The sequence below is a fragment of the Pristiophorus japonicus genome, chromosome 10 (genome assembly GCF_044704955.1).
Source record: "Pristiophorus japonicus isolate sPriJap1 chromosome 10, sPriJap1.hap1, whole genome shotgun sequence".
In the NCBI taxonomy this organism is placed as follows: Eukaryota; Metazoa; Chordata; class Chondrichthyes; family Pristiophoridae; genus Pristiophorus; species Pristiophorus japonicus.
Window position 1 is genome coordinate 172,130,721 of NC_091986.1, and position 12,544 is coordinate 172,143,264.

Below are 12,544 nucleotides of genomic sequence, written 5' to 3' on the forward strand. Positions count from 1 at the left end.
CAAGCTCGACCATGACTCCCTCCATATGCTTATGGAGGGAGTCACAGCACACAGGGAGATTCTCTTCCCTTCTAGGAGACCAACGCAGCCTGGTTGCACATTGCACAGGAGGACACAAGCAGAGATGTCATCAGGAGGACCTGGCTGCAGTGGCGCAAACCCTTCAATGATCTCAGTAGATCACAAAACATTATAGCAAAGCCATACTCAACCTCATCCTGCTATGCCACTCATCACATCCCCATCACTCTGCCTTCCCTACCCTACTCCTGTACATCCTTACTCACACCAACTTACTTTGCACCTCCACTCATTCCTCTCTCTCTACCTACATTATCACATCCCCATCTCACTAGCCACCCCTCACACTCGCCCTCATCCTAGTACAAGCATACCAACTAACAACACACAAGGCTAGTCACATGGGTGTTTTAGTCAATGTTTCATGTACAATTTCTGTTAACGTGTTGTCAAACATTGACATTTTTATTTTCAACACTTTGCCTTCTTGGACAGATCTGTGTGCACCTCTGGAAGTGGCTTCATGAGTTGCAGTGAATGGTGAGACATAAGTGTACCTCCCACAATGGTGATGAGTATGAAAGGAATGTCTTGGGCATTGTAAGGATGCTTTATGGTGTTGGTGTGGGGTGGTACCAACTTGGCAGATCATGTGGCAGCCAGAGTGTACAACGTCAAGTGAAGTAAATGTGCCCATGGTGAGGCCATCCCTGAAGTCCTGGGCAGCAATGTGGTCAAGTGCTGAATGCCCTGTGTCCTATGCAGCATCAGTTGTTTGTGGAGAAGGTTGGTGGTGTGCCCGGTGCTGCTGGTGTTGGGACTGATTGTGGTGGGATTCTGAGGACCAAGGTGAGATAGTTTCAAAGGCACCAATGCTAATATAATAGATGGCAGGTGAACATAAGATGACAGAAGTGATTTGTCAATGGTGAGAGAGGTTGTTCCAATGAAGTGACACTGGATAGAGAGATTGCTCCAAAGACTTGCAGCCTGCAAGAGCTTCTGATCTGATCTGTGAGATGGGAGCTTTGGTAGCACATTTGCAGCTGTCAGGTAAAGAAATGAACTTATGCTGACACAACTTATAACGTTCTTACCTGATGTGATCCCAAGCAGCGGGAACCGAGTGGAAAAACAGGAAAAAAGATAAGTTGAGCTCAAAATTGTGTTTAATAACCTCTTAACAAGATCTTAATTACCTAAATTGCCTCCCCCACCGCTGTTCAGTGTTGACAGACCCGACACGTGGTAAAATAGCAGAGTCCCCACCCGCTGTTAACCATTTCAGATTTGCCAGATGACCCGCCTCCAATCCCGTCCTCTGAGCGCTGGCAAAATTCCAGTCTTAGTGTACACATCTTCAGAAACTACCCAAGGCTAAACAGTACAAGAGGGCGATTTTCAAGTGGTATCCAAACGGGAACCAAGTTGGCAAAGCAGCCACTCCACCTACCCGTTCCTGCATATTTATGCAGCCTCCTGTCTGTTTGAGGCTGCTTGCCAATTTGTCGGCCTGCCTGATCTCTCCCCCACCACCCCACCTCCCCCCCTACTTATTTTTAATTGCTGGCCGCCAATTTTTATGGTGAGAAACAGGCGGCCAGCAGTTGAAAATAGCCCTCAAGGAATCATGAAGCAGTGAAGACTGCGAGTTATATAGAAAAGTCAGTTAAGGGTGACTAAAATAGTTATTAGAAGGAGTAAGTGGACAATAGAAAGTTATAATTTTATTGACAGTAAGAGAGATTAAAATAAAATCTATACGTGCAAAGTATATGTTTAAAAACCAGGTAAATCCTTTCAAAAATAAATTAAGTAGAAATATTTCAGAGAATCAGAAATGGCAGTTTTTATATATTTCACATCAGTCTTTACAAATGAAGAGTGTGGATAACTTCCAGATCACGGTAAATTGACTGGGACAGATTCTGCGTATCCAGTGGGGAGGGTCATTTATAGGAAACATATCATCAACTTTCATGTTGCAATTTGAGCCCACAATTTCCAGCAATAAACTACTTGCAAGCATGGGAGCTCAGAATTGGCCCTGATAACATATGTAGATGCTTCTGAAGGTTCAACTGACTTGTTAGTCAGGCGGAAAACTGAGTTTTAGGCACTAGGTAGGTTATATTTCATAATAATACCATGCTGTAATGTGGGCTTCACAGACAAAATGGCTTATTTTCTCCACTAACAACTCTCATTTATCCCTTCTTTCCTTCCCATTCCACTCTCAATTGCCATATCCTATCCCACACCAAGTCCGCACACCCACCCGTAGCTGTCCTGGCTGACCTGGTTCCCTCCACATCTCCACCTCACTCTCCTCCTTTCCGCCATCTTTGGCTCCTTGTCTGTTTTTTGTCTGTGAAGTGCCATGGGACATTTTTCTATATTAAAGATGCTGTATAAATACAAGTTAGGGGCTCATTACAATAGATTTTTTAAATAGTAATAACAATGAATCAACTTAATTTTTAAAATGATGAGGGTCTGTGAAATACAGTACTTAATATAGTCAGTCCCAGCACAAAAATAAGTCTTCAGAAGGCAGGTCCGACAGGGATTCCGGTCAGAGAAGGGGCAGTAAAGCCCAGTGTAGGGGAAGCTCGCGGTTTCCTTGTCTGGCCAGGAGGAGCACAACAACTCCTCCTAGCCCACAAGTAAATTTCATTTCATTTTTTTTTTTAACTTAGCTTTCTGGGCCTCTTCTGACCCAGGAGCTACTTTCTAAGATCTTTGGCCTGATAGGGAAACCATCACTGTTTTCCCCCATTCAAGCCTCAGGTTAATATTGCAATTAGCCTCGATTATATAATTGAAGCCTAATCGGGATATTTAAAGGACCCCAAGAAAAGACTTCGAGCAGGTGTCCTTTCCACTTGCAGTTTAAAATTGTAGTCAGCCAGATTGGAGTGGAAAAACAAGAAAAATGGTAAGTTGAGCTCAAAATTGTGTTTAATAGCCCCTTAACAAGATCTTAATTACCTAAATTGCCTCCACCGCCGCTGCGTGTCGGGTCTGTTCAGTTATGTCTCACCATTCACTGCAACTCACTAAGCCACTTCCAAAGGTGCACACAAATCTGTCCAAGAAGGCAAAGTGTTGAAAATAATGTTTTAAATGTTTGACACCACATTAACAGAAATGCCACATGGACACCCAAGTGGCTACCCTTGTGTGTTGTCAGTTGGTATGATTGAACTAGGATGAGGATGAGAGCTGGCTAGCGAGATGGGGAAGTAATAATGTAGATAGAGAGGGATGGGTGGAGGTGCAAGCTAAGTTGGTGTGAGTAAGGCTGTGAATGAGTAAGGTAGGGAAGGCAGGGTGATGAGTGGTACAGCAGGATGAGGTTGAATGTGGCTTTGCAGTAACATTTTGTGATCTAATGAGATCATTGAAAGATTTGCACCACTGCAGTCAGATCTTCCTTATGACATCCCTGCTTGTGTCCTCCCTTGCAATGTGCAACCAGGCTGAGTTGGTCTCCTGGGGAGGTCTCTTCTGCCTATTGGGAGGGAAGAGAACCTCCCTGCATGGTGTGACTCCCTCCATAACCATATGGAAGGAGTCATGGGAGAGGCTGGGTGTAGCTGTGCATCTCTGTGCAGTGTTTCAGTGTTTGCAGCACCTCAATGCTGCAGAACACTGACAGTACAACTGTCAAACTAAATTTGCGCATGGTCCCTTAAAGGAAACCGGCTGATGACGTGTCATCAAATAGCGTCATCAGACCTGTTTCTTTCAATTGGCTGGCAAACGTACCATCAACATAAAATCATTTTGGACAGCGGGCTGGAACCAGCAGCGAGGTTGGGACCCACCAATAACTTTGCCCACCACAGACCCGCTGAGTTAGGGGAAATCACGGCCAAGGTCTTTCTCATTTATGGAGTTAATACTGTGCTGAATGTGAACATAACTTTAACATTGATTTCATGAAAATTAATAATTATAATTCTGTACAGACCACCTTACCCTTTGGACACAATGGTGATTTACAGTGGCTGGTAGAATGGAATGCAGTTTTGGTTAACAGCCATTATGATGTAAAGAGTCCTTCTCATGTCTGGATATTTGCACAATCCGTGAAAGATCCCTGGGTTCTGTGCCTCTTCAGCTTCCTCAGACTGGAGAATCTTCCAAAGCATTGTCCTACTGCACTTAGCTATGCCTGGCCATATGCCTTTACCAGATTGCAGCTGTTGATGCCTCACATTGATCCGAAGTAAGTAATAGTGAATAAATTGTTGCATTTTTTTCAAGCTGTCGAGAAACCACAGAAAGAATTATTCTATTATGCTAACCTTCCTCTCTCCTTAGCCCTGCTCAAGTTTAAGCAATTTGGAGCAAAACCAGACTTGGTCTCAGCTCTAGGCATAATGAAAAGATTTGTTTTTTGACCTAAGTGATTCTAAGCAAAGATTGAATGCACATTTTTCATGTAATGGTTGTACTACTTAAAGAGAATGATCAGCAGGAAACTGTAGAACCAAGGCAGCTTGTGGAGGCACTGTTGAATGGAATGGGCAGGCAGAGGGAGGTGGAGCATAAACACTCACATAGACCTGTTGGGCTGAATTGTCTGTAAATTTTATGTAATTCTATGCATAGTTCCAGCAGACAATAATTGGTTTAAGATCGACTACAATTTCAGATTTCTGCTGTTGTTTTGCAGTAGTCCTATGTATACAAAAAAAGTGAGTACAGCAAGTGTTGGGGACAATTATGTGACCCTTTGGAGGAACTATCTTATCCTTTGCTTTGGAGTAGCGAAACCCAGTATCATGAGTCCTGGTCACCTTCGAGCTTCAACTCCAGAAATCATGGCTACCACTCCTGACGGTAGCTATAGCTATGATAACAAGGTACCAATTTTCTTCTTTAACATGGGGGAAATTGAATGCTTTTCAGCTGAATAACTTTCTACTGCAAAACCAAAGCTCTTGAGATGATGTATTTTTTAATTTATTTAGAGAACATTAATTTTGAAGTGATTTTAGTTAATGATGTGGGGTGTGTCTCAAAAAACAATGTATGGCACTATAATGAGCAAATGTGTAGGTTGAATATCTACTCTGCTGAGTTACTTGTCTCGGCCCTGTTTCTGGAGGGAGGAGCTGAGGGAGGCAAATATGGCTTACTTTTGGAAAAGAGGAAAGAAGACAAACAAGAGTTAACCCATGGTATTTTTGGGTGTCTTTTTATTCATTGTCAGCTTGGCGCAGTGGTAGTACTGTACCTCTGAGTCAAAAGACTTGAACACATATTTTCTTTCAAAGAAAAACAAGAAGTTCTTCCAGTACTCTGGTAAACATTCATTCCTCAACCAACACCATCAAAACAGATTAAATTGTCATTTATCCTGTTTGCTGGTGGGACCTTACTGTGTCCAACATGGCTGCTGTGTTTGCCTACACAACAGCAGTGACTACACTTCAAAAATAATTAATTTATTGTGCAGCACTTTTGGAAGCCCTGATAACATGAAAAGTAGTACAGGCACTCTCGATTATCCGTACACTGATCCAACAGGAAACCGTTGTAATGGGATTTAAAATTCTGCTGCTAACAAGTGAAAAGACAGCTCCAAATAATTTGGAAAAATCGCCTTCCAAATACTGCTCATTTGTAGTTGCTCATTCTCTCTCTCACAGACTCTCTCTCACTCACTGTAAAAAGCACTCTCCTCTGCCCTTGCTTTGCTGGTGTGCGCGCTGCTGCAGCCGCTGTCTCTTACGGCCGCCGCTGACGTTGGGAACGGGGGCAGGGCCGGCACCAGGTTCCAGGCACAGAACCTGTACATGCATACTGGTAATGTCCATCTTTTGTTACTGTTTGTAGCTGATTCTATTTATTCATTAAAGTTTTAATAGCCCAATCCCCGAGGGACCCGGATAATCGAGAGTTGCCTGTATAGAACTGCAAGTTCTATTTTTCTTTCATGGTAGTTCATTGGAACAGTCTCTACTGTTCTCTCTTGGGTGCACATTTTGTGTGGCCAAGGTGACCAGATGGTCTCAACAAAAAATCACCCTGAAATAAGTTATTCATCATATTTGTTTTATACTGTTTTTAAAAAAAACAGAAAATAACTTTTGTAAATATTACATAATTGGAGAGGTGTGTATTTGGAAAACTATAAAGAACATTTTGTACTCCCAAACTTAAAGGTTGCTTCCTACATGTGACACAATATCGTGTGAACATCATAATTTTTGTGATTGCAGAGCACAGGTGAAGGGGAAAAAACCATTACCATCAAAGTTGAAAAAGAAGCAACTAGATAAATTTGTTATTGGGTAACAGCAACCGTGGGTTTTAAAGTCTGTAGATTGTAAGAGAAAGAGACATCTGAAATTCCTATCACCATATTGCCTTGTCTTGCAAATATGTGAGAGAAGGATTATGCAAAAAAAAATAAACTGGGTCAGATTGTGAAGTATTAGTTTTATAGCATCATTGATGAATTTTAGATAATATAAATATATTTAGTTAGCTACATTTTTTTTGCTTTTTGGTATGAAATGAATGAAGGCCTTTAAGGTAAAAAGTGAAATCATCTATTTGTACCAGAAAGTTCTTCAATTTATTTTAGGGTTGTCATTATTTATCATTGCACAGGTCATAGGAACGCCATCTGTAGCTGTATTGTTGAAACAACTGGTCCCATTGATGCGTGCTGAAAGCATAGAAATTACAGAATCACTGGTACTGGGATTTGGAAGGACGAATTCTCTTGTGTTCAGGTACCTCAAAAACCACTTTTCTTGCTTTGCCTCCTAAAATGTAGCAGTTATAATAAAGTCAGATCAAGTCTTTGAAATCTCTTTTACAATTCTTATTACAGTGATAATTATGAATTTCAGTTATGGAATAATCACCTTTGTATTTAAAGTCATTTGCTGACTATCTTATAGTTTGAGTGTTCTGTACATTTCTTTAAAGGTAAAGAACCCCACAAAAGCCTAGAATTTCCACAAATCTGTTTAGGGTCACAGAAGTTCTGCGGAGTGATACTTGCAGTACCACTTTAACATTGCCATCGGTCTATGCAATATTGCAGGGAAGTAGTTGTTTGAATAATTTGAGCAGGTGCCCTGCGTTTTTAGAGGCACCTGCTCCACTGTGCTTTAGGAAATTCAGAATAGCACTCCAAGGATGCAATGCCTTATGGTGAAAAAAATTATAAATAAGAATAAAAAGGATTCTCTTTGGATTAGAATTATTATAAATCCTATGATGTACACAGGTAGAAAAGACAGTGCAAGTATAAAACAGGGAAACACAATTCACACGCCCACTGACATTTTTACTCATATTGGCAACTGGAGGAAAATACATTTTCTACATAGAGTTGTGAGGCTGTAGATTGTACCATGGGCCGAAAATTCCTGCCTCGCCAAGTCTATACGAAGTGCACACAGACCCGTTGAGGCCTCGCAAAAGCCGTTTTTTGGGATGAGATACGCATGCTCCGAAAACCGACTTTTCCGATCTGTCAAACATCATCGGGAAAAGGACATTCGCGCGGGAGAGATTGGGCTATTTGCCCAACTCATGCCCAGCGAATGTCCTTGAAACTTTTATGCCTGGTAAAAGCAGGCGCATAGCTTACTTTTTCCAGCGTAAGAGTTTTAAAGCATATAAAAATTAAATTTAATCCTTCATTTTAATGTTAAAAACCCTGTCAATTAAGGTAAGTTTATTTTTAACCCTACTAATACACATTAAAAAAATTCCCCAAAATATGTTTTTTTCTAAAACAGTTAATTACATTTAATTTCAATTAATTTTAAATATGTGAGGTTTTTTAAAATTTATTATGCTGTGTTTCTTGTTTTAGGAGGGTTTTCTCATTGATAGTAATGGGAGTCCGTACAAACAGAGATCCCATTTTTATCAATGAGAATACTACCTAGTGATTGGTGGTCCAGGCCCACGTGACTCCAGCATTTCCATACGTAGGGGGAAGTCATTTCCCTGTACACTGCGCATCGAATGAAGGCCTCCGACCGGAATCGTAGGCGCCTCCCTGACCACCAGGTATTTTCGTAAAATATTTTCGGCTCGGAGGCGTTCGTCCAAAGGAAGCCCCCGACCGCAATTTTCCACCCCATGTCAACATTTAATAATAGATTAGATTTATGATTGATGGGAAGGAGGGTAAAGGGATATGGGAACATGGTGAGGAGAAGGGCTAGGGGGCCGAAATTTCCCACCGCCCGAAACGGGGTACACCCTCCGCTTTTTAAAGTTTTTCTCCACCGCAACCCATGCGGCCGAAATTCCGTCGCTATTCGGCACTTGGAAGTTTATTTTTGGTCGAGGCGGATGTCGTGGAGGCTGAGGAACGGAAGTGCCCATGCAGCGGATCCGCTGCCCCGACCAGTCATCAGCGCCGCGGATGTGCCACGTTGCAATGACATGTCACAACGTCTCACCCCTTCAGTTAAAGGGGAGGGCCGCTGTGAGCTCTGCAGATTTTTAAGTTAGGTCCACTGGGCCACCAGGGAGGATTTCGGCTGGGCCAGCACCCTTGGCAGCCCAGCCGAACCCAGGGGGGCATAATTGTCAGGCCGACCTGGCATGGCGGCTGCGGCAGTGTGCCTTCCCCTTTAAGGGCAGCCGGTCCGCCATGCCACAGAGAGCTCACCGATCGGCTGCCAGGGCCGCTCCCCTGGGACAATACCAGGAAATGGGTCATTTCCCAAGAGGCAATTTCGCGAGGGGGTCCCTGCCAGTTGGTAAGGGGTTGGCGCATGCATGCCATGGCGGGAAAACGGATGGAGTGGTCCCGGGCACCGCTCCAAAACTCACGAAGGGCAATTTACGAAATGACGGCCCTTCCGCGGAGAGTCAGCGGTCATTTCATGCCGCCCCATGGCCGCCGCTTTCAGGCGGCCAGAGGCCTTGTCGGGAGGGGCAATTTTGGCCCCGAGGACTGCTGCTTGCTGGAGGACAAACACGAACACGGTCTGGATGGGCCAAACAGCCTGTTTTCACTGTTGTAATTTTATGTACTAACCATGCCTCAAAATGTTGATTGTCATGCATTAGAGCCATGTCAGTAACCTCACATCCATCTAAAATAACCTATCAAAATTCCAGTTAAAAGAAAGGGGGCAAAATTGGGCTCGGTAGCGCCCGTATTTTGTGTGCTATGAGTGCCCCTAGGGTTGCAAAATGATGGCCGCGGCGCGCGTGCACAACCTCTGACACGAAGCACACCAGACAAAATCTTGGTAAAGAGGTTAGCGCACGCACACTTAATGTCTGCCAGAAGTATGCAGAGCAGGCAAATCAAGACGACACACTGATTTGACACCAACGCTGCTATTTTGGTGCTCCATGCTCCAGCTGACACCCATTCTCTTGACATCACACATCACTATCTAAAGGGCTCCTCAACTACTTACATGTTAGTTGCTGGTTTATTTTTTCTGGCTGTTGCAACAATTCTACAAGTTTTTGATGTTTTCCATAGTTGTTTCAAATTTCAAAAGTCTCTAGGGAGTGGTATGGCAGGTACTGAAGTTCTTTTTGCTGACTTCAAGGCTTCTGCACAGACCAGTTGCTCCCAAACATGGGGCACTAGTAGGCCTTCCTCTTGGAATCTAGCATGACTGGGACAATGAGCAGAGGCCATGCAGAGCAGGGCAAGCTGCTCGAAGAGGGAGGAGAGGAAAGGGGACTAAGGCTCTCAGTAGGAAGCCATATCTGCCCAGGGTGTTCAGGGAGCAATTCTGCTACATGAACCTCAGCAACGACCAATGTTTGAAACGTCTGCGCTTCACTAAGGAGGTCATCACTGAAATCTGCAAACTGTTACAGCCACAACTCAAACCTCAGAGCAGGGCAAGGATCACATTGCCAATGGCTGTGAAGGTGACCGTAGATATGAACTTTTATGAGTCTAGTGCTTGAAATATTAGCAACACTTTAGCGTTTACAGTGCAATGTTGCAAAGGGAGTTCACTGAAGCTTTCTATTCAAAGAGGAATAACTTCATTTCTTTCTCTCTTGCCAGAGAGTAGCAGGTAGAGCGAGCATGAGGGTTTGCAAGGAATGCAGGCTACCCCATGTTGCAGAGTGCCATTGACTGCACACATATTGCTTTGTGTGCACCGCATGTTAACTCTACCATATACCGGAACCACTCCCTCAACCTGCAGCTGGGGTGTGACCACAGTCAGTGCATCATGCAGGTCAATGCCCGGTATCCTGGCAGCAGGCATAATGCCTTCATTCTGCGGCAGTCTGCTGTGCCAGCGATATTTCAGCAAACCATGACTACTGGGCGACAAGGGCTATCAGTTGATGACATGGCTCATGACTCCGGTTTGCAACCCACGCACACGTGCACAGCATGACTACAATGAGATCCATGCTGCCACAAGACATGTGATAGAACAGACCATTGGCATGCTGAAGCAATGATTCCGCTGCCTGGATTGCTCTGGAGGAGCCATGCACTACTCGGCTGAGTGGGTCTCAAGATTCGTGGTGGTATGCTGCATGCCCTGCCACCATCTATCAGGCAAAAAGCTGAGGAGCAGGAACACAGGTAAGAAGCGGCAAATGAGGAGGAGGAAGAGGAAGGGATGCTGCAACCTAGATAGCCACTTTCTGCTCGGATTGTACGTGAAGAACTAATTCAAGTGCAATACCAATAACCTCAACCCGTTCCCCAATTATCAACAATCCCACACTCCTTAACTTCCCTCTGTCGGTAACCATTACATCATCCTCTTGGCCACAATACAAAAATAAAAGCAAACACAAAATACACATTCCAAAACAAAGTTATAAATTAAATCATACCATATTGCATACAACCTTAAACTAATTACACTTGCATTCCCTTAGAGCTTGTCTTCTGTGTGCCTTTGCCAGTACTAGTGCTCCCACGAAGGTGCTACTCCAGTGGCTGCAGTATGGCTGGTGGAAGATTGCTGACTTTTCGTGGAAGAGACTGCAGATGGCCTTGGAGGCCGACCTCGAGCAGCTCTGGGCTGGCTGACAGGCAGCAGCAAAGAATCTGGCAGAGTGGCAAGGGTGGAATCACAAATGCTATCATCTTGAGAGAGGACAGCAGGATCCTGCTCCATGGAGTCACTGCCACTCGCCCGGGGCGGCGTCTCAGCAGTCCTAGTAAATGTTGGAGGACAGATTGCTGAACTGCTGTGGCACCCTGCAAGCCCCTTTGATATCCATGATGGCAGCAGTCTGAGCTTGCATGGCATCAACCTGCCTGTACATGACATTAGTGCAGCACTCAGACTTTTGGTGGAAGCTGCTTATGTTGCAATGGAAGCTGAGACATCGTCCATCAGAGGCTGCATCATGGTTGGGGCCACAAGTGTGTTGATGGAGTTGGGCCAAAAGGATGGGCTCCAAGCTCTGCACAAAGCCCTGTGCCAAGTTTGTGCCAGATTCCTCCATGCTCCTTGACATTGAACACAGACTTTCTGGCAGTCTTCCCAATGCACCAAACATTTTGTTGTGTACATTCATCTGCCTTCTTCTGCAGCCTGCCCCATCGAAGTGCACATCTGAGTCCTCTGCAGCAGAACTCATGTGCGTCCTCGCCCTCTGGCGAGTAGGCACCTGCACTATTATTAACCCTGCCTTGCTGCAGCACACTTGTGTTCAGTGTCTCACCACATGAGGATCCCGCTTCTATGCTATCTAAGATACGCGCAGTGCCAGTATCTGAGTTGGTGGCAGTTCTTGGGTATCTGAAAGGAAAAAGGACAAGGGTAAGTTTGTGGTGAGGGGAGAGGGAAAAGTAAGAAGTGCATGCGTACACCATTTGCAGCTTGTAAGTCAGATTGTGGGATGAGGGGGAAGTGAAATGTGAACAGGAGGATTAAATATGAGGATACTGTCATCTTCAATTGATCTTCATGCCCTCAGCAATGGCCCTTCCCACAATGGCCAGCACCTTCTCCTCCATGGCGCACCTCTTCCGCTATTGTTCTTGCTTCCTCCGGTTGTACACCAGTTTCTCCTGCAAGAGAGACGGAAGTATGTCGGTGAGTGTGGTGCAATATGTTTGTGTGATTGGGTCATAGTTGAATAGTTGGCAGTGTGTACATGCTGTGAGATGTGGGTGTAAGGCTTGCAACAGTACTAAATGTATGAGAGTGAGTTGAAGCATATGACTGTTAGGTATGAGTCCTGATAGAAACGTAGACATAGAAACATAGAAAATAGGTGCAGGAGTAGGCCATTCGGCCCTTTGAGCCTGCACCGCCATTCAATGGGTTCATGGCTGAACATGCAACTTCAGTAACCCATTCCCGCTTTCTCGCCATACCCCTTGATCCCCCTAGTAGTAAAGACTACATCGAACTCCTTCTTGAATATATTTAGTGAATTGGCCTCAACAACTTTCTGTGGTAGAGAATTCCACAGGTTCACCACTCTCTGGGTGAAGAAGTTTCTCCTCATCTCGGTCCTAAATGGCTTACCCCTTATCCTTAGACTGTGACCCCTGGTTCTGGACTTCCCC

The 12,544-nt window shown here is 44.5% G+C and overlaps 1 protein-coding gene across 2 annotated transcripts in view; it reads left to right on the forward strand.

The window, feature by feature from the left end:
- Nucleotides 1-12,544, forward strand: part of fryb (furry homolog b (Drosophila)) — a 439,334-nt gene that overhangs the window by 175,753 nt on the left and 251,037 nt on the right. For both annotated transcript variants that reach the window (XM_070892324.1, XM_070892325.1), the window contains exons 21-23: nt 3,996-4,255; nt 4,706-4,895; nt 6,652-6,776. In XM_070892324.1, coding sequence (XP_070748425.1) covers nt 3,996-4,255; nt 4,706-4,895; nt 6,652-6,776 — 575 coding nt within the window. The remainder of the gene's footprint in view (nt 1-3,995; nt 4,256-4,705; nt 4,896-6,651; nt 6,777-12,544) is intronic.